Genomic DNA, 22,673 nt, shown 5'->3' with positions numbered 1-22,673 from the left:
CAGCATGAAATCAGGCTCAGTTACAGAAACCTGAAGCTTTGGTTGAGGGCAGCATCATACCTTTGTACTTATTTTTCTTTTTTATTTGGTGCATTAAAATATACATTGTTTGTTGTTGCTGCTGTTTAGATTAACTGTATCTCAATACTTTAGAACGAGGACTGTGATTGTCATTGTTAGTGCTGCAGTACACAGCTTTGTTTCTCACTGTGACACAAATTAAAACAGGAAACATGAGTTGAGTGCTTTGTCATGCGGTATAATTTTATTACAAAAAGGTTTTTATACAAATTTAACTGCATTATGGCAATGGACACTTGTATTTATTATATTGAACACTTGACCTATTGCCCTGTATGTCATCTGTGGCAGGATATGACTTAGCACATTATGTATCATTCTGCAAAATAAACACAAGTAACATTCATTTCAGCACCATTCCTTTTCAAGAATGTTGACCGTGAACTCATATATAATAACAATATCATAAGTCTTAATAAATACACATACTGTACACAAAGCAGAAATAAAAACAATAGCAGTTGCACCAAACACAAAAGGACACTTCATTAAGCTTTATTTAGCAATGACCAGAATGAGTGAGAAAAAAAAATAAAAACAAAAATAAATGCCCAGTGAATTTTAGAGTCTGTAATACGGTGATATCCCTTTGACTGTGTTCTTTTTCCTACACTTTTATTTTGATGTCTGTTGATTTAAGACATTTTGTCCATTCAGAGGGACTGACCAGGTGGATCTCTTGGGTTTTTTTTTAATAAAATAATTGAAAAAAAATATGTTTGCAGTCAAATGATACATTTGTCACTTTATGATCCTGCTGGGATCAGTTATTGAAACAGAAATCCTCTACATTGTTGAGTTTAATCTTCTGCAGCTCCTGGCTGTCCAGTAGTCTGTAGCTGAAAGACACTCGGCTGACAAACTTCCCACTGGACACCATCCTCACCACTGTGTTATCACAGCCAATCTTCATGTGGGCTACAGGGGAAAGCAGAAAAAATATGAAGTGCCGGCTCAAGCAGTTTGATCATGTTGAAAGGAGGAGATCAGCGTGTACTCACTGGGTCCAGTGAAGGAAATGCAGAGGTCTGTGATGGGCAGCAGCTTCGATGTGTCGATGCCGTTTCCTCCGAGCAACTGCACAAAATCTCCTGATTCTGCACAGCCTGGCATGGACCTCTGTGGAAATCAGCACATTGTTTTAAAACACGTGGCAAATACTAATGACATTCAATTAATCACACTGCATTGACTGACAAGCATCGGTAATTATACAGTTGAGAATATTGAAAATAAAATATAATAACGATACAATTAAAATCCTGTAATACAAATACATTTTATACATGATAGAAAATCCTGCACTGATTTTTAAAGATTGAGTTCCCAAAGAAACCAGATAAAATGTTGGTATTATATCTTTCTGCAAACCACAGCTATGTTACCTGTGTACGGTTTTAAATGTGTCATATCAACTTTTCCAAAGCGAAATAGTTCAGATTATAAGCTCGCTTTGTCATAGGGAGGTGAGGGGGATGACAGATGGCATGACACCTAGATAACATGGTGGCCAAGCTGCAAACCACTGCAGACAACCGTCCAATACTAATAAACCGCAACAACACTGGTTGTTGTTGTGGTTGCCGCAACCGCAGCATTTCCTGTCGTGACTGCGCCATCAAAACTGAAAAACATGATCTTTTCTTAACCAAAACCAGGTGGGTTTTTTTTGCCTCAACATCACAATGTTAATCATGGCATTGTTGAAACATAAAATTGTAATGTTTCAACCTATTCGCTACATAATACAAACAAATACACCGTGGTTTGCAGGAATGCAAAATGCCAATATTTATTCTGCTGATGAGGCTGCCTCAACATTACAGCCACAGATAAGTGGTTTTGTGTCCTGTAAGATATTATTTTTGTCTTTCATTTAATTCATAGAGCCCTCTTCTATTTAATTTTTGAAATGGCTCACAGTGACCAATCTTTACTCTTGATGAGCATTTGTTTGATTAACGACAATGTGATAGCTCACTTGTTCCAAAAGCTTTCATTCAGGAACAAAATACAAAGTAGCTCCACATCCTTGAAACATCGTAAAAAGTGTTAAGGAGGAGGTTTTTGTGGCAAACTTATTGGCAAACAGTAGCCCGTTTATACATGCAGCAGATACAGCACAACAGCATCATTCATTTGTAGGCATGTATGTGTTCACCTGAAGAATGTATGTCCAATATTCGCTCTCTATTAGCTCTGTTTTTGGTCTCCACCGACTACTGAGGGAAATATCTGTCTCTGCAGCTGCTAAATGCTTCACTGTGATCACCAGCTAGTTGCTAATTTTATCTGGCTGCTGTTTGGTGCTGAGCTGGGAAGTGTACAGTGGGTTGTAGGGCTGTTTCCTCTGACAAACAGCTGCCTGCTGCAGCTGGAGATGACAATGATAAGAGCCACTGGACTGAACCAAAAAAGTAAAACCATACCATAAAATCCAAACAATCAGAGTTTGGTGTTTACTCTCTGTTTTTTAGGTGCAGTTACAACCCAGTTGCCAGATGTTGGTATTGTATTGTACATTTCTGCAAACCAAGGATATGTTCAATGGTAGATTATTCTGTAGTGAATATGTTGGAACATTACATTACATTACTGCAGGAAATGCAACAATGTATCTGTAAAAAAAAACTAGTGGTCTTTGTTGGTCTCTTACTGTAGTCTGCAGCTTGGCAGCTGTTTCGCGTGAGTCTCACACCACCTACCATTTCCTCCACCTCCCCATGACAAGGTTAGCCCATGCACATGTAACCAGAGGTATATCACTTAAGAAACACTGCTATGATGACATGTGCAATGTGTGGATCCTTGGTTTGCAGAAATGTACAATGACAACATATTCTGGCAACTGGGCTGACAGCCAAGAACTGCGTATAACACTAAGGTTTTAAAGGGAAATTATCTCAAATTACTCAATGCAAAATCAATTTTTAATGAAAGCAGGGAACAGTATTTAACTGAGGAGTTGTTTCTAGATAAACAAATATAAAGCTGTTGAGCTTTCCTGACATAATTTTTGGCTTTGAGCACCCTGAGCAAATTTCAATTCATCTCCACTGTACTGGCCTATTGGCAGAACCTTGAGAAAAACTAGGTGAGGAGAAAAATCTGAAGTACTGAGTAAATGTTAAAGTGGATATTGTATTGACATCAGTGTTGTATGCATTTGTTCACCTTGGGAAAGCTGTTGTAATGTCCCAGGCTGAACTCAGAGACGTCGATCTCCACTGGATATATGATGGAGAAGCTGCAGTTTCTGTGCTGCTGCGGGATCACCATTGTGTAACTGCCCTCTGGTGACTGGGAGATGACATTACAGGCTGCGGAGGGACGAGAGATAGTTCAAGGTGAGACATTATAAGGATCCCTGGAAGAATTCTCAAAGTGAAGGAGGTGAAATATACACAGAATAGCACAAGAACAAATAGTTTACTGCAAAACTGTATGGAACAAAACTCATATTTACAAAGTGCTAATTTCATTCCTGATTATTTGAGTATGCTGGTGAAACTAAAGGTGCTGTAGCTTCAAAGGTATCAAACTGAAACAAATGCTGCTGTCAACATAATTTAAGTCAGATATCATGACAGCAAATGAACTGGGGATTTTGGTTTAACAGAGAAATCAACAAATATTAGGTTCAGTTTGGCCCTTAGATCTAACTTTTCCATCTGTCCTTTACATTACACACATTACACCCACAGTACTGTAGGACAGCATCTTCTATGTGCTCATGGTCCTTCACACGTCAATCAGGCTGAAAGCTGAGAGCTACTTTTGTGTGCCTGTGCGCATTCTATTTTATGTATGAATTGTGATCTACTTACGGAAAGGATTGATGTGTTTCCTGACTGTCAACGTGAAGCTGCTGCCGGCGTTGTGAATGCGGAAGAAGACCATGGCCACATTCTGAGAGGAGCGCACGCTTCTCCTCAGTGATCCCGAGTCACAGTAATCCACATAGCGCTCGTAGAGAGGCAGCAGGTGATCCTGGGAGCTGGGGAACTTCTCTCCTTTCATCACCCAGCCATCAAACACCTGCATGGGAGACATTCAGAGACAGAAGGAGGATTTCAGACCCAGTCAAACATCATTTTGGCACAAAATATGAATGCACTTTAGTTGATCTGTAGGAAACACTTTCAGCTTAGTATCTGAGGTTCAGACCATCAACATAAGTTTGGCATGTAGAACGCATCAGCATGCTACCATGGAATAGTAAATGGACTGCATTTATATAGACCTTTTCTAGTCTTAGCAGCCATTCAAAGAGCTTTACAGTACAAGCACCATTCACCCATTCACACACACATTCATACATGGCTGGGGCTACCATATAAGGTGCCACTTGCTCATCAGATAAACTCTCACACAGCGACAGCACAGCCAACGGGAGCATTTTGGGGGCTGTATCTTGCCCAAGGACACTTTGACATGTGGACTGGCAAAGGTCAGGAATCGCATCACTGACCTCCTGATTGGTAGAAGACTGCTCTATCTTCTTAGCCACAGCCGCCTCAGGGAGGGGGTGCTTTGTAAGTAAGCAGGTTATGTACAATAGTCTTATGTTAAAGGATCAGGGAGTGTTTTGGTGGCATGAAAACAAACACAGGCTGTATAGCACTTAAATAAAAACAATGTCACATTTCATCACCACAGATTACTGAACATATAGAGAATTATATAATAGACCTAAGAAGTTGTTTCTATGCAATGAGAGTTAAGGATGTTACAATCAAGTAAGTCCTTTAAATTTGATATTTGAGCTCAAATTCCCAAAACTTGATGCTGTTTCACACCTGATCAGAGGTGTTTTAATGTACAAGGCGAGAAAAATATTTAATTGTGGGACAAATTTTACCGTGATGAAGTCTCCTCCCCTGCAATCGATGTCAACATTGTCATATTCCACGCTGATCACTTCGTTGGGCTCTGCCATGAAGAAAGCAGCACAGCTGAGCTGAGGACGCTCTGCTGTGAAGGTGAACAGACCCTCCACTGCAACCATGTCCAGACAACCTGAGAGACAGTCACACATCAGTGTGTTTGTACAGGTACAGTAGATCATGAACAAAATAACTAGAAAAGCGAGTGGAAGATGCATTTTGTCGTTTGATTATAATTTTTTAAGTATATGAAAATTACTGATTGCCTTTTTTAATTCATTGTGCCTTTTTTAACTATCTAATATTCTGCGTTTCTATTAATCAAATTATTTTAAATATTATACCAATGAAAGACAATGAAATTGAAAAGTTGAAATAGAGAGAAAGTGCTTGTTCAATATTGACAGTTTATGATTTTTCAGTAAAATCAGTAGTGTGGTTGAGTCGAAATGCAAATGTGTCTATTTATGTCGCTCTCATACATAGAAGCTGTCCTATATGCAAAACATAGGTTTGGCTATATATACATTTCATATGACTTACGTAAAGGTCGGCGGTACAGTAACTCCTCAGGTATTTCTCTCTTGAGTTCCGAGTTAAAAAATGAATATAATTCATCTTTTGAGATCTCGTTGTTCTGCAGGGGAAAAAAAAGAAGAAAAAAGGCGTGTCCAAAGTTTAACATGAACTTAAATGTGTAATCTTTACAGCATCAAAATTTGAAGCACTTACCTCGATATATCTAGAGTCTCCTTTGAGGACAGACAGGCACAACACCAGAAAGAAGAGCTGCTCTCGGAAAGTGCGCTCCATAACGCGCATCTCTGTCTGCAGAGCGCACCTGAGCGGAGAAAGTCTGAGCTACTCTGCGACCGCCGCTGCTTTTTATAGGACCAAGCTCTGGACTGACATGGTCGCTGTCACCCACCGTGGACACCCCCTCCTCCCACCTTCCCTCCCCCCTTTACCCAACCAATTGCGTGGTCGTGACGAGAGCAAAAGATGGACAGGCAAGTTGAGGCAAAGACAGAGAGAGATGGGGGTGGAGGGCAGCTGATGCCAAATGAAGCTCAAACTGCATAACTCAGTTACCCGCAGTCTTTCCAGTGCTCACAGTGCTGATCATTAAACAACATGATGTCAACTTATTTTTATGTCATACATACCATTTTGATTCTGAACTGCTGCTTTTCTGTCTCATGCGTAAAACTGATTAGATTAGCAAATGAGCAGAGGTGGAGAGAAGGGGGGGTCTCTGGGGCTCCAGCCCCGAATGTTTTCTCAAATGCGCAGAATCTTTTATTGTTTGAGATTACATTTACATGGCATTCTTGATTTGCAGTTAGAGCAGCCCAGATTATTGTGGAATTTGGATGTTCTCCCCGTGTCATGAGTTTTCTCTGGGTTCTCCGGCTTCCTCCCACAGTTCAAAGACACACAGGTTAGGTCAAATGAGGACTGTAAATTGTGTGAATGTGGGTCCTGATACTCTGGCAACATGTCCAGGGTTTACCCTGCCTCTCACCCAGTGTCAGCTGGGACAGGCTCCAGCCCCCGGCAACCCTGAATAGGATAAGCAGTTACGATGATGAATGAATGAGGTTTTAAGATAAGTAATGCTGTTTATCACCAATTTCCTACTCTACCTGTGTTATACATCTTCTATACAACATCAGACAATTTTTACCTCTTTTAAGGTAGCCTGGTCAGACCATCCTGATGACATGAGCTCAACATTCTGTTTGGCTCTCTGTATCATTCTGAACTCTCTGCTGCCCCAAACACTTTCAGTGGGTGAAAGTATTCGCCTTGACAGACAAGCCCTTTTTAGCCAATCAGCATAACAAAACATCAGGGAACATTTCCCACATCATCAATGGAGCCAGTTGATAAATCAAGCAGCCAATCAAGTTCCTGACTGGCTGCTTACCTTGTCAGATGTGGTGCAGATCTCTGTGTGGCCCATATTGGATTTTGATTTATGGAAACGAGGCAGGGCGGTATCAAGTCCAGACTGATACAGACAGCACAACAGAATGTTGAGCTCACATCATTAGGATGGTCTCACCAGGCTACTTTTAAGGTGGCAGGAGTGAAAATTAGTCAACCTCAACATTTGTTGCATTGTGGTTTCAGAATAATGAAGGCAGATGGAGAACAACTAGTTGCAAAATAGGATGTGGCAACCCAGTCTCATTCCAAACTTGCTGAACACCAGGTCTTGGGCAGTGACTTCCATGTCAGACACCAACAAAAAAGCTGTCCTTTCACGTCGACATAATACGCGGCATCAGTGCGGCACCCTACAATGTGAAGGGGAAACGCAGCCAGACAACAACATAACTTAAGGGGGCGGATGTAGGGTGGGTGGCTGGGTCCAACAATCACCAGCTTTCACCTGGGAGGCCAGTGTTTGCTTCCAATATGAATGTAAAGCCAAAGCCTGTTCATTTTTCTCAGCCTAACCATGTGTGTTTGTTGTTGAAGGAACAAAACGTCAATTTGCTTTGTTGTACTAAAGTAGTGCATTTATTCTGAAAGAGACTGTGTGCAAACTGTACATTTCCTGTGAAAATGGAAATGTATTTTGTAAATATACAATGCATGTAACAGACACAAATTACCATGGCATCCCAGAACATCCACAACCAATGCACCCAGGGTACTTTGCACATCATATGTCGAATTGGTGGATATGTGTTGAGGTCGTACAATACCGCAAATTGCCGTTGTTTTTTTCCTTCAGCAACAAACACAAATGGTTGGGTTTAGGCAATAACTGTACGTGGTTCGGTTTTGGAAAAAAGAACAGGGTTTGGCTTTAGAATTTTATGGGATGCAAACACCATCTGCAACAGTAAACTGATGAACACATTAATGCATCAATACATATGAGTAATATAATACAGTTGCATGCAAAAGTTTGGGCAGCCCTGGTCAAAATTCCGTTTATTTGAGTAGTTAAATAAGTAGAAGATGACCTGATTTCCAAAAGGCAAAATGTTAAAGATGACACATTTCCTCAATATTTTAAGCAAGATTACTTTTTAATTTCAATCTTTTACAGTTTCAAAATAGCAAAAGGGCCTGAAACAAATGTTTGGGCACCCTGCATGGTCAGTGCTTAGTAGTGCCTCCTTTGGCAAATATCACAGCCTCTAAACAATTTTTGTAACCAGCTAAGAGTCTTTCGATTCTTGTTTTGGGGATTGAAGCCCATTCTTTTTTGCTAAAGGCTTTTAGTTCTGAGATTGTCAGGCCGTCTTGCACTGCTCTTTTGAGGTCTATCCACAAATTTTTAACAATGTTTAGGTCGGGGGACTGTGAGGGCCATGGCAAAACGTTCAGCTTGTGCCTCCTGAGGTAGTCCATTGTGGATTTAAAGGTGTGTTTAGGATCATTGTCCTGTTGTAGAACCCTTCCTCTCTTTATCTTCAGCTTTTTTACAGATGGTGTGATGTTTGCTTCCAGAATTTGCAAGAATTTAACCGGATCCATTCTTCCTTCTACCTGTGAAATGTTCCCCTGTGCCACTGGCTGCAACACAAGCCCAAAGCATGATCGAACCACCGCCATGTTGAACAGTTGGACAGGTGACCTTTTCATAGAATTCTGCACCATTTTTCCTCCAAACATACCTTTGCTCACTGTGCCCAGTAAGATCTATTTTAACTTCATCAGTCCACAGGACTTGTTTCCAAAAAGCATCAGGCTTGTTTAGATGTTCCTTTGCAAACTTCTGACAATGAATTTTGTGGTGAGGACACAGGAAAGGTTTTTTCTTCTGATGACTCTTCCATGAAGATCGTATTTGTACAGGTGTCGCTGCACAGTAGAACAGTGCACCACCTCTCCAGTGTCTGATAAATCTTTCTGCAGGTCTTTTGCAGTGAAACGGGGGTTTTGATTTGCCTTTTCTAGCAATCCCACAAGCCGCTCTCTTGGAGGTTTTCTTGGTCTTCCAGACCTCAACTTGATCTCCACAGTTCCTGTTAACTGCCATTTCTTACTCGTACTCGTACTCGTACTCGTACTCGTCGTCTTCCGCTTATCCAGGTCCGGGTTGCGGGGGCAGCAGCCTCAGCAAAGAAGCCCAGATAGTCCTCTCCCCAGCCACTGCCGTCAGCTCTTCCGCGGGAACCCCGAGGCGTTCCCAGGCCAGCCGGGTGATGTAGTCCGTCCAGCGTGTTCTGGGGCGGCCCTGAGGTCTCCTCCCGGTTGGACATGCCCGAAACACCTCCCAAGGGAGGCGTCCGGAAGGCATCCTTACCAGATGCCCGAACCACCTCAACTGGCTCCTCTCGATGTGGAGGAGCAGCGGCTCTACTCCGAATCCCTCCCAGATGTCTGCCATTTCTTAATTACATTAAAAACTAAGGAAATAGCTACCTGAAACCACTTTGCTATCTTCTTATAGCCTTTCTCTCAGAAAATTTATAAAGCCTTGGAATTTGCATCACCTGACCTCTCTCACAATGTCTGTGAACAAGCCATAGCCCTAACAAGCTGATTAAGGTTTGAGACCCTGGTAAAAGTTGCCTGAGAGCTCAAATGTCTTGGGGTGCCCAAACTTTTGCAGGGTGCTCCATTCCCTTTTCTTTACTCTAAAACTGTACAAAACAAAAATAACACACAAAAAGATATAAAACAATGACTGGCCAGCACACTCAGTGTAAAAGTCCATAGTACAGGCAGGCAGTCCACAAATACACCCAAGGCAATCTGGCTGTACTTAGTGCTTTTATGAATACATGGATAAGGCAACACGTCTCGATTAGAGAGACACCCTGATGACAGCAGCTAGTCTGGTAATAAATGCAGTATTTTACTATTCAGTAACTGTTGTTATTAATGGAATAAGCACAGCAAACAGGGGTCAAAGGTCAAGGTGGAATTTATTTTCATTCCCCCCATGTTATTTAGCATACTCGTTATATGGTGAAATGAAATTGCATTGCCTCAGGGCTCTGGTGTACACAGTAAAAAAAAGAAAAAACAGAAGCCTTAATAAGGTGAAAGAGCTTTACTTTGTGCTTAGAGAATCTGTACAATAAATTGCCTCAAGTGAAGAAGTTGCAGTGATGTGGGCACTGTATTAGACTGTATTGTGGTGAAGAGGAAGCTGATCTGGAAGGCAAACCTTTTGATTTAGTGGTCCATCTACGTCCCAACCCTTGCCTATGGTCATGAGCTTTGGGTAGTGACTGAAAGAATGAGATTGCAGATAAAAAGCAGCCAAAATGAGCATCCTCCATAGGGTGGCTGGCCTCAGCCTTAGAGATAGGGTGAGAAATGCAGACATCTGAAAGAGGAGCTCAGAGTAGAGTCGCTGCTCCTTTGCACCAAAGGGAGTCACTTGAGTTAGTGCGAGCATCTGATTAAGATGCCTCCTGGGCGCCTCCCATCAGAGTTGTTCTGGGCATGTCCTATTGGTAGGAGGCCCTAGGGTAGACCCAGAATACACTGGAGGAATCGCATACCTGATCTGGACTAATGCCTTGGGGCCCCCCAGGAGGTGCTGGAAACCATCGCTGGGGAGAGGGACGTCTGGGGTGCTTTGCTTGGCCTGCTGACCCCGTGGATAAGCAGATGAAAATGGATGGATGGATGGATGGATGGATGGATCACAAGGCTAACACATAGAGACAGACACCAATTAACCTAACCTGCATTCACACTCAGATTCACACAATTGACCACCAGTCCCCAATTAACCTAACCTGAATTCACGCTCACATTCGCACCTACCAATTAAACACCAGTCACCAATTAACGTAACTTGCATGTCTTTGGACTGTGGGGGACGCTGGAGAACCTGGAGACAACCCATGCTGTCATGAAGAGAATATACAAAGTCTACACAGGATGGCCCCAGCCGGCTGGTTGGGTTCAAACCTGAAGCCCTTGTTACAAATCCCACATTATTGTCTTTTATCTATTCATTTTTTTATTTCATTTGTCATCATCATTGTCTGGTTATTATGTGCATTAGTCTCAAATTATTTTACTATTTACATGTGCTGACTTATTGTCAGTCTACCTTTAATTGGCACTGACCCATATGAAAGGTACAATACAAATAAAGCATGACATGACTGATACATTAATGGTTCCTCTGTTCCCTGAGATTTTGAACTCTAGTAGAGCTTTGGAATTGTTTTTTGAATGAGAAGTACTGTTATGTCTATCTCCTGTCACACTATTTCACCTACAGGTTACATAACATGCCAAGAAATACTGGATTTACTTAAAAATGAGCTTTGCTAAACTTTTATGTGGAATGGGTTATGACGATTCACACAAAATGTATAAACACTTGTTTTTGCTGTTTTCAAGAAAATTTAGGGCACCTTTAAGAGATGGGGTGTGAGGATGTATGGAGGAATGTATCATACAGCCAAAAAAAGTCTTCGTATTTATAAAGTCCTGAAATGCATTATTCTCAGAATTTCCAACCCACCCGGTTTTACTCCGAAGTCATCGAATATCAGCGCTTGGTTGTGACTTCTGGTGTCAGATACACACTGAAAACACCGTCCTTTCATGTTGGCATGACACACAGCCGGTCGCAGCAATTTTTTAACACCGCCCGGCAGCGTCAGGGGGAAACAGCGGGACAAAAACATAAGTTAAGGGGGCAGAAGTCCAAGTAGAAGGGGGGGAGTGGTGGTGGATGAGTTCAACAATGCCCGACTTTAACCAGGGAGGTTGGTGTTCACTTTCTGTAAGATTATAAAGCCAAACCCTGTTCTTTTTCCTTAAACTGAACCTCGTGGGTGTGTTGGCTAAACATAAAAATGCATCAATTTGCGGTGTTGTACCAATGTAGTGTGTTTATTTTGTATGCTGTACGCAGACTGTATGCAAACTAGGAGTTTGAGTGAGAATATGTTGGAATTTCCCACTGAAACAGAGAATCACACTCTGTCATTAGAAAAAAATATCGACATTGAAATTAAACTACAGATACGTTTGTATGTTTCTTAGTATCAAAAAAGCGTTTCTAAAGTGACATGATTTTGATTACATGTAAATGAGCTGACTTTGTCATCGGGAGGTGGAGAGCATGGTGAGATGGCTGCCAAGCTGCAGACCACTGATAATCACTGTTCAACACCAACACCAGTTGTTTTTTGGCAAACACATGACGATGTGTTTCCAGCGGTGATTGTGCTCCCTGAGTACTTTAAGCCAAAACATGGTCTTTTCCAAACCTTAGCCAAGTGATTTTTGTGCCTGAACCTAACCACAAGTTAACCACAGTATTGTTGAAGCATAAAGTTACAACATATTTGCTAAATAATAATGAACAAATGTTACATATCCGTGGTTTGCAGAAATGTGCAATGCCAACATTTAGTCTGGTGATTGGGTCGATTCATTCCATTTCTGAAGTTCCAGTTATTTAATATAGCATAAGAAATAAGTGACAAAACCGCTCTGTGGTAAATCAGCACACGAGTATGCTACTGTATATCACAACTGCATATAGTCTACTTATCAGTGGTTTGTGTTGTTGGTGAACATGGTCCCAAAGAGAAATGGAGGCAAGACAAACACACCATCATAAAATATACAGTTTCCAATTTATCTTTAATGTTTGGGGCCCAGGTGTAAATTCATGTAAACATGAGAAGAACATGTTTATATGGAAGGTGGAAATGTAGGATTGTGTGTTTGAGTTTGGGTCGTATTTCTCATCTGTGATACTCTCTTGTATCTGTTTGACTGCCTGATAGTAAAACTGGATAAGGGGAAGTATATATTCATACAACAGCGACGTCTAACTCATGTAACAACCTGCTGTGATTTCTACAGCATTCACTTCACACCCAGAGTCCATTCACTAAGCTGCTTTCACGCCTGCCTTGTGTGACACCGTCCTAACAAACCCTGAAGCTTTCAGCGCTGGAGTCTGGTTCATTTCTGGAAGGGTGAGAAAACTCTGGGAAAACCTTGTTGAATGCCATACAAACACCCAGTTTCTGAGAGAAGCTTTTGTATCTATAATACTGAAGAAACTGCATGTCAAATTACACGTAATGAGCTGTTGATTGTGAACTGGACAACACACAGTTCAATTTCTCTCATCTTGCAAAATGGATATTGTGATTTTGTTTCTCGACATCTGGCTTTCAAATTGCACCCCAACATCTGTAAAGCACAATTTGCTTGTTCATGGGCATGAAAACAAATTAACTGTAAAATTAAAGAACTATGAAATACTCGGTTGTTGAAAAGTTTTGAGGTTACATTCACAGACTTTATTGAGAGTCAAGGACACAGAGTACCCATCTACCTGTCTGAGCTCAGTCCCCACAGTCTGCAGGTGCCTCAGGCTGTTGAAAAGGTCAATCCATTCAAATGTAGAAATTGGGCCTCGGTGTAATCCACACTCTTGGTGGCAAGTTGGTAGGAAACAACATGTTTGTGTCTGCAAGATAAGCAGTGGATCAACTTGACAAATCAGAGCTTGGGAAATCCATTAAAATTATTTTTCATACACCTAGAAGGCAAATAGAAGTTCCGATACAAGCTTGAGACAATATAAGTTTTAAGTTGGTGAGAAAAAGTAGGAACTTCTCATGACGAAGATGATGTCACTTGTAAAAAACCTGCAGCTCTTTTTGTCCCTTAAAGTACTGCTGTCGAATTCAAAAACCAAGTTTCCTCTGACAAATGGAAACATGACATTAAAGTGTTTTGTTCAACTGGTTATCTATCTATCCTACAACGAACCATTTTTTAGGTACTCCTCACACTGCAACACACTGTATATTCAATGCACCCTTTCAGTCAGGGTGGTGTGCTTAAAGGAATACTTCACCCCCCAAATGATCATTTGACAGTCACTAACTCACTCCATGATACATTGAATTTTTGAAGAAAACTTTGCTTTTCTCACATGCCTGTGTTTAATGAAGAATCCAAAAAAGGGGAAGATTCTTGATGAATTAAAGTCATAGTCATAATTATTGTTTTCGTCAATGGCATCTGGCTGTGAAAAAAGAGTAAATACGTTTCACAAAAAAGAAGCTTGCCTGTTTGGTCTGAGGATAAATGAGACTTGGATTATACAACACAACCTGTGTGAGAGTTTGTAAACAGATGTTTTAATATAGTTTTGTTGTTGTGTTAAATGCAGACGCCTATAAATTAAATTCATCAAGAATTTTCTCTGTTTTTGGATTCTTCATTCGCCAAAGGCATGCTTTTTGGACCCTTCCAACACCTGTCCCACCCACTGTAAGCAGACTTTAACGCCCTTACATCTACATCTGTTGCTCTGAATGTCTGAAATGATGTCAGTGTGTCTACATTGGAATTGGGATGAAAGCCTAGTGCGCCTCATTCAGACCCCAAAGGGATAATCATGATGGTTAAGCTGGGGACACTGTCCACGTGGTATGTTTTGACACCCTGGGAGTGGGACCAGGCTGAAGCTTCACACTCTTCCTCTCTGCCTTGCTGCATAAAGATCACACCAGTTTGTACATATGAAAAGTAGGAGAGGTATTTGTGTAAAGAATAAAATAAGAGAAAAATTGTCCAAGGCAGGTAAAACAAACTAACCTCTCTGGATCCACATGTTGGCCCAATAGAAATGTATTCTCAGATATTTATGCTGTCTAACAAAGCAGATTTACACTTCCTGGATTTGGGTAGATTAATTTCTGATATTAGACTTCAGTGTTTTTGCACAACTGATTTTTGACATCTGTCAAAAGAAGGCATATCCAATATAATATGACAATGATTTGGAGTTTGTGTACATTTCAGAGAACAGTTTGGAGTAGACTGTGTTGCACTCCATACTAAAAAGTGAAAATATATTCTTTATGGGACTCTGAAATGCAACTAAATTACATTTACATTCATTTTTTCAGTCATTGGTGCATATAGGCATGGAGATACATCCACTGCATTTATTTTAAGTGGTTGTAAACAGTATAGGATTTAGAAAGCACTCACCAGGTTAGATGTGTAATGACCCATAGACAGAGAAAGTAAACCCACCAATTGCTCTGTGCAGGCTTTAGTAGTCTCTTCTTTATCTTATTAATGGTGTGTCATAATTGTCACTCTCTATATGTGCCTATACAACCCAGTGAGTTAGGCAGGAACCTATTTGCTCACAAGGCCAAAGTGTTTTTCATCACCGCAAATATAGCAGTTTTACATCATGATGTCTCAGTTATATTCAAACACAAGCGAAATTTATGTTTTTTTAACTCACAGACACACTTTTCATTATGTTTGCTAATTTGAGTTATTTTGAATGTCGCACACAGACACAAACTATTTTCAGCCTCTTTGAAGCGACGTACATCGTGAGTTTTGTTTGGCTTGTGAGTGAATTTGCAGAGATGTTGGCCACATGACGGACTTTGTAGCTTGGCATTTAGCCCTGAAAGCTCTGGCTGAATAGCAGAATCCATTTAGTACTGGTGATGAGGCTTCATTAGGCTCCATTAAATCAGATGGTCCCCATTGTGTACTTTATGGAAGATATGTACATTATCCTTCAGTGGAGCAGAGTCTGACATAATTAATGTCCACTTTAGCAAATGAGTTTTCTCCAGTATGCTTTGTGAGAGAAGTATTCACATCTGCATGAGTTGCAGTTCTCTGGACAAAAAAGTCTCCATCTAGCATGAGTGCCACTTATGCTCGGCTGTACCCTCGATGGATCAGCTTCAGATTATAGTACAAATATATTCCTTTGTGGTGTTGGCATACTAACATTTGCTAATTAGCACTAAACTGAAAGTACAGCTGAAGCTGATGGGGATGTTATTGCAGTTATTTAGTAATACACCCCAAAGTATTGCACAATTATTATTTTTTTTACCTTTACAGGAAAAGTTAAGGGATCACCAGTGTTACTGCAATTTATCCTTAGTGGTAACATGTAACCCAGTCACCAGAATAAAGCTGGCATTTTTCACTTAAAAAAACAACCAGTTTTTGTGGGCACAATAGCCACTGGTAGTGCAGCAATGTATTGCTAAAAAAAATCCACCCAGTTTTGGAGGCACAATCTCTACTGGCAATACAGCCATCTTTTGCTAAAATCAACGATGTTTCATGGCACAATTGCTGCTAAAAATGTAGCAATGTCTCACTAAAAACACCCTTTTTTGTTGGCACAATTGCTGCTGGAAATTCAGTGATGTCTTGCTAAAAAAAAAAAAACACCCAGCATTGGAGACACAATCACCACTGGAAATGTTACAATGTCTCACTGAAAAACAATCACTTTTCATGGTACGAGTGTCACTGGAAATGCAGCGGTCTCGCTAATAAACAACCAGTTTTTGTTGACACAATAACCACTGGTAATGCAGTGATGTCTCAATAAAAAATTACCATTTTTCAAGGCACAGTTGCCGCTGATAATGCAGCAATGTCTTGTTAAAAAACATCCAGTTTTGGTGGCACAATTGCCACTGGAAATGCAGCAAAGTCACTAAAAAACAACTGGTTTGTTGTTCTTGAACAGTGGTCTTCAGTTTGGCAGCCATCTCACCTGTGTCTCATGCCATCCATTATCCCCTTTACCTCTCAATGACAAAGTCAGCTCATATAAAAGTAATCAAAACTACGTCACTTTAGAAACGCTGATATAATACGTATGTAACGTACCATTGTAATGTATCCATGGTTTGCAGAAATGCAAACATTTTCTTCTGTCTGCACCAAATCAAATAGCAATCCAATCCAATAGTTGTTGAGATACTTCAGTCTAGGTCAAAGTGGTGGACAGAGATGCTTTAAGAGAGGCGTGCTGCCAAAGGGAAAACACATCACTCAGATGATATTGATTCAACAGTGAAAGCAACTGGAAATCTCACATCTTAACCCACCAACCTTGCACCTGTCCAAATTACATCTAACCCTTACCTCTTTTAATAATAGCTCAGACAGAAAGCCTGGAGATTTTTGCTGCTCACATTTCACTGATGTTTTCCACACGTCCTTCATTTGACATTTTTCAGACTAAAACCAAAATGTATTCATCTGTAACTTTTCAGATGACAATGCTTTATTGTCAAAAGTTTATTTAAAAATGAAACGGATAACACAGACAACAGATAATAGCACCACATATGTCACTCTAAACATGGTGCCTCACAGGGCCAAAGCCTGTGACTGAGATGCTGTAACTGGTCTGTGAGCTTGTATCTGCTCTCCCCTGACACTGATAAACTGCCCTCACATTCAGCACAAATGACATCTTAATGAAAACTTACATCTCTTGTGAAATTTCAGGAGTTTCCATGTTGTCAGCCATAAGAAAATTGCATTTCTTATCACATGATAAACTGTCACTCCTTATTGAATGTGTCCTGTCGATAGATTTTGATGCTCAGACTAATATAAAAGGTGGGAGAGGTAAGAGGACAGCAGGTCCAGGTTTGATCGTATCATTTTGAGTTTACTGGTACACTCCGGTGCCGTCGACATACATCAGTGCTGACGTGCGAGACGCCTGCAAGAAAGATCTTTGTCCTGACATCCAGCTGTTTTGGTGGATTAGAAAAGGTTATTGGATCTTTGCTCAGAATGTGAAAAGACAATCACCAACTTAAAGGGTAACTTCTGTATTTTTCAATCTGGAACCTATTTTACTTTGCGTGAAAGTGTGGAATATACAAGACAATCTTGCAAATGACTGACCACAAATGATTATAAAAATGTAGGCTACATGAAGTTATATTAAGCCATGAAATATCCTCAAATTGTAGATATATCAAAATATTATTGTTGCGTTTCACTTGTCACAGTTCCCTCATGGGTAATGACAATGACGCACATCATGATACTCTGAAAATTCAATAACAATTAGACATTTTCTCAAACTAACATGGCAAATATGAATAAAAAACATGATTATTGTGTACCAGCGGTGCACTATAGGGCGCTCAGCAGGACAAATTGGACATTTCTCTGACTTCTTCACCAGCACAAGAAAACTGGTGAGTGATTTTAATGCACAGCAGAAAGGTGTGTGACAGCCTCATGACCTCACACCTCATGTATGTGTGCACACATGAATATACGTACAAACACATCAAGTGTGAAAGCCTCCTTCGTGCATCAAAGTGTAACATAAGCAGTCTGTGTGTGTGTGTGTGTGTGTGTGTAAGGAGGATTCAGTTCATCCATGCATAATTCAGATTTAGGGAAACAAAGGCCTGCTTATGTCATAACAGGGTAAGCTACACATTCTTGCAAGTTGAGCAGAAGAGACTGAAATCCAGCTTCCTGGTAAACAGGATGAGAGCTCATTCAGCATCTTTAGCTTTCATGTGTCTTCCAAGAAAGGCCTTTATATACACATTTATAGCTATATCTGATAAACACACATTGAACACTTTATATACAACTATATTTCCCATAACTCAGAGAATATGGCTTTGTTTCCTCTTTACTTGTTAAATAAACCACCAAGCTGTTTGTTGTTATCCTTGTTAATGTCCATGCTAAGAAAAAAAAGCAATTTGAATTTTTATCAATTCGTTATCATGGATTTAGTAGTATTACCAGTGCTAGAATTATTTTCACTTATTATTTTCCATTGCAGTACTGTGGAAATGTCTCAGAAATGGCAAAAAATCATACTGGTAAAAAAAAAATTTCATTGAATATATAATGGAATAACATTAGATATATGTCATTGACAACAGTGAATATTCATCCATTTTTTTAATTTCATAAAAATTGTACCATTAAATGACAACTGTTTGGTTGAGCAGTTAGACAGTAAAAAGTCATACATACATACATATATATATATATATGTGTGTGTGTGTGTGTGTATCTTTTAACAACAGTGAATGAGCAGATGTGTTGTTATTTTGGTGCAAATAGTCAATTTTAACAACTTTAGTTTAGTTTCACCGTTCACTACCATAAAAGGACAAATGAGTTTCTGATCACAAAAGAAGAAGAGAAGTTGTGAATAAAAAATAAACAGCCTACAGCTGAATGGAGCTGATGTAGTCTTATGTACTGTACCTCTCATGCCCTCTGCTGGCCAGCTGAGGACACTGCAAAGGAATAACATCCTTTCAAATTGAGTGTTCCGGCTACAGTGATAAATGTTGTGATTAAACTAATTCTAAAAAATAAAAGGAATACAAGCTTAGAAATATCTGTCACCTCCTCTCATAAGTGGGGCTAAAATCATAAAAACTTTTATTTTTGACAAGCAAATGATTGTGTAAAATGCATTTTATGATAACATATTACAACATGAAATAAATACACAGAACACTTAAAGCAAGTGAAAACTGAAAGCAGTTCTTTCTTCATTCTCATTCTGACATGACACTTAACTGTGATATAACTGTATTTACAGTTTCATTTACAGTACAAATAAAGGGAGAAACCTACAAGTGCAAGGAAGCGGACCGTGACTTCAGGCTGTTTTGTCAACAAATGATTCCAAGGTCAACATCAAGCTCAATGGAAGGGAGGCTCTAAGAGGTGGAAAGTTTAAGCATCTATTGATTCATGACAACTGTACAAACAGCTATAGCAGTGTATTTTATTTGCTCATCAATACTGTGTAAGTCTAACTAATGCCCTATGTACAATATTCCCCTCTGGGGGAGTAGAACTGTACAGCAGCACAACACTGAAATACTGGAGTAAAGCAGTAAAGCAATGATGACAAGAAGGAGTTGATTGAACCACTCATAGGAAGCATTTACTGCATTCCAATATCATTGGGATAAACCTTTCCCTTTCAAGTTACTGTTGGGGAACAAGCAGTGTGAGAAATTGTGAACAAAAGCGTGGGTTTTGATTCACACAAGAACTACTTGAAAAATGATAAACCAAAAACTGAACAACTAGGCCTAAAAGAAGTCAACATAACATAACTATACTCAATATGATAACTAAACAACGTGTTAACTGAAATAACTGACCTGTCAAAATGACACAGAGGGAGCATATACATATAGTGGCTTGGCCAAACCAAATAATACACAAGGGGTAACCAAAATGGACAGCAACTACAACTACAAAATACAAAGAAAGAGTAACTAACTCCCCCAAATAATTTGCCTGAGTAACGATACAATGCTAGAATGTGAACACATAAATCAGACAATGTGAGATAAAAAGCAAATAAACAGATTCTGAATCAAACCAACTGTGTACTGTTAATTGTTTAGGTGTGATTGACCATGAATGACACTGACCTGTGTAAGTCGCAAACTAATGAGTTTAAAGAGTGTGTTTGGGAAACATTACCGTGTGTGTCTGTGACCATCACAGGTACACACTTAATGCTGTGTAATAAATGCACAGTAGTGTGTAGAACAAAGGAGAAAGGTTGTGCAATCTGCAGCATGATTGTGCAACACAATAGTCATGATCAGGGTTCAGTTTTATTGCATTATCTTTTAAGAATGTAAATGTATCTTTGTCTTTAAACAGCTTCAATATACAATAGAACCCATGGTCAAAATTGAATTGTTAAGTGAGTAGAAGATAAACTGATCTCCAAAAGGCAGGGAGATAAAAAGGAAACATGCTTTTCAACATTTTAAGAAAGATTAGTGTATTATTTTTGTTTTGTACATGTTTAGAGTGACAAAAATTAAAGGAACATCATGTAAAAGTTTGGGCACCGCAAGATATTTGAGCTCTTAGACAACTTACCAGGGTCCTGTGGACTGATGAAGTTAAAATAACTAAAGAACTTTTTGGACGCAATGAGCATTTGGAGAAAAAAAGGGTGCAGAATTTTATGAAAAACACCTGACCAGCTGTTAAACACAGAGGTGGATCTATCATGTTTTGGGCTTGTGTTGCAGCCATTGGCACAGGGAACATTTCACAGGTAGAGGGAAGAATGGATTCAATTAAATTCCAGCAAATTCTGGAAGCAAACATCACACCGTCTGTAAAAAAGCTGAAAATGAACAATGATCCCAAACACACCTTGAAATCCACAATGGACTACTTCAGGAGGAGCAAGCTGAAGGTTTTGCCATGGAACTCACAGTCCTCTGACCTAAACATCATTAAAATCTGTGGATATACCTCCAAAAAGCAGTGCATGCAAGACGGCCCAAGAATCTCACAGAACTATAAGTCTTTTGTAGGAAGAATGGGTGAAAATCCCTGAAACAAGACTTGAAAGTCTCTTAGCTGGTTACAAAAAGTGTTTAGAAGCTGTAATACTTGTCAAATGGGGTGCTACTAAGTATTGACCATGCAGGGTGCCTAGACCTTTGCTTCAGGCCCTTTTCCCTTTTTGTTATTTTGAAACCATGTAAGATTGAAATTAAATAGTAATCTTGTTTAAAATATTGAAGAAATGTGTCATCTTTAACTTTTTGCCTTTTGGAAATCACGTCACCTTCTACCTACTTAACTACTCACAGTAAACGAGATTTTGATCAGGAGTGCCCAAACTTTTGCATGGAACTGTACAAGGAGTTAACAGATAGGTATCACACCTTAGCCTATAAGAAGCCCACATAGTCAGCTAAACAACACACAACCTCTATACCATTAAAAACATTTGTTTATGTTTGGAGATGTTTAAAACAACAGGAGGCTGCACTTCCAGTATACAGCAGGACTTTGAGCTGAACGCTAATGTCAGTGTTCTGACGTGCTCACAGTGCTACCATGCTGATGTAAAGAAGCTAAAATGTTTACTGTGTTCACCATCTTAAGCATGCTAATATTTGATAATTAGCACTAATCACAAAGTATAACTGGGGCTGATGCAGCCCAGTCACCAGAAGAAAATGCTGGCAATGCACATTTCTGCAAAACCTTGAATGTTACATTTGCACTTTTCAACCATATTTACATATTGTATGTTTCTAAAGTGAAATAGTGACTTTGTCATTGGGAGATGGAGGGGATGGTGGATGGTGTGACACCTAGGTAAGATATCTGCCAAGCTGCAGACCACTGTTCGAAACAACTAAACCAGATATTTTTTAGCGAGTCATTTCTGTGTTTCCACCAGCTATTTATTAGTGACCTGTCATTGTGTTTCTTGCGATGATGGTGCCATGAAAAGTGTTTGTTTGCTGCATTTCCAGCAGAGATTGTGTCCCCAAAAGTGTGTATTTAAAGCCAAAACGTAAATGTAACATATATATGGTTTGCAGAAATGTACAATGCCAGCCTTTTCTGGCAATTGGGTGGTTTTATGTGGTCATAATCTAAAGTACTGAGTTGTCATGAACATCTGTGAAAATTTTAATTCCATGGCAAACCATCCAGTAGTTGTTGAGACTCAAGGATATTTCTGTTTTTACAACCTGAGAGAAGCACTGTGCATAATGATCAGATATCAGGAGCATGCTGAAGGACTAAAAACAATTTAATTCCAGGCAGCTGACAGCTTGCCCAGATTTTGTTGTGTTGACACTGAGCATAGAATGACAATCTCTGTTGTGGATTTTTGAGTCACCCACATCCACACTGCTCTGACTCCTCCCTCCAGGAAAATGTATAAAATGTGTCATAATCTGGACATAGGACATGAAACGTCTCAGTCATGCTCCAGAATCAAATGTTCTTGCCTGCATGGTGAAAAACTCTTTATGGACATTGTGTCTTCATGTCACTCTCATGAAAAACGTAGAAAGCACCTTCTTAGAAGCAAAGAGATATTTATAGCAACCCACCCCTCTGCCCTTCATCATCACTCCCGGCTCTATG

At 39.8% G+C, this 22,673-nt stretch overlaps 1 protein-coding gene across 1 annotated transcript; it reads right to left on the bottom strand.

The window, feature by feature from the left end:
* Nucleotides 1-238: 238 nt before the first annotated feature.
* Nucleotides 239-5,850, bottom strand: crhbp (corticotropin releasing hormone binding protein). Its single transcript, XM_033646502.2, has 7 exons — nt 5,700-5,850; nt 5,511-5,604; nt 4,943-5,100; nt 3,909-4,119; nt 3,256-3,401; nt 1,083-1,200; nt 239-999 (listed from the first exon to the last, which is right to left on the bottom strand). The coding sequence occupies exons 1-7, from the start codon at nt 5,787-5,789 to the stop codon at nt 845-847; spliced, it is 972 nt and encodes a 323-aa protein (XP_033502393.1). The 5' UTR covers nt 5,790-5,850; the 3' UTR covers nt 239-844.
* Between the last annotated feature and the right edge of the window lie 16,823 nt (nt 5,851-22,673).

This window comes from Epinephelus lanceolatus, chromosome 19 (assembly GCF_041903045.1).
Source record: "Epinephelus lanceolatus isolate andai-2023 chromosome 19, ASM4190304v1, whole genome shotgun sequence".
In the NCBI taxonomy this organism is placed as follows: domain Eukaryota; kingdom Metazoa; phylum Chordata; class Actinopteri; order Perciformes; family Serranidae; genus Epinephelus; species Epinephelus lanceolatus.
Note: the sequence above shows the minus strand (reverse complement) of the source record. Positions and strands in the feature narration are given on the sequence as shown.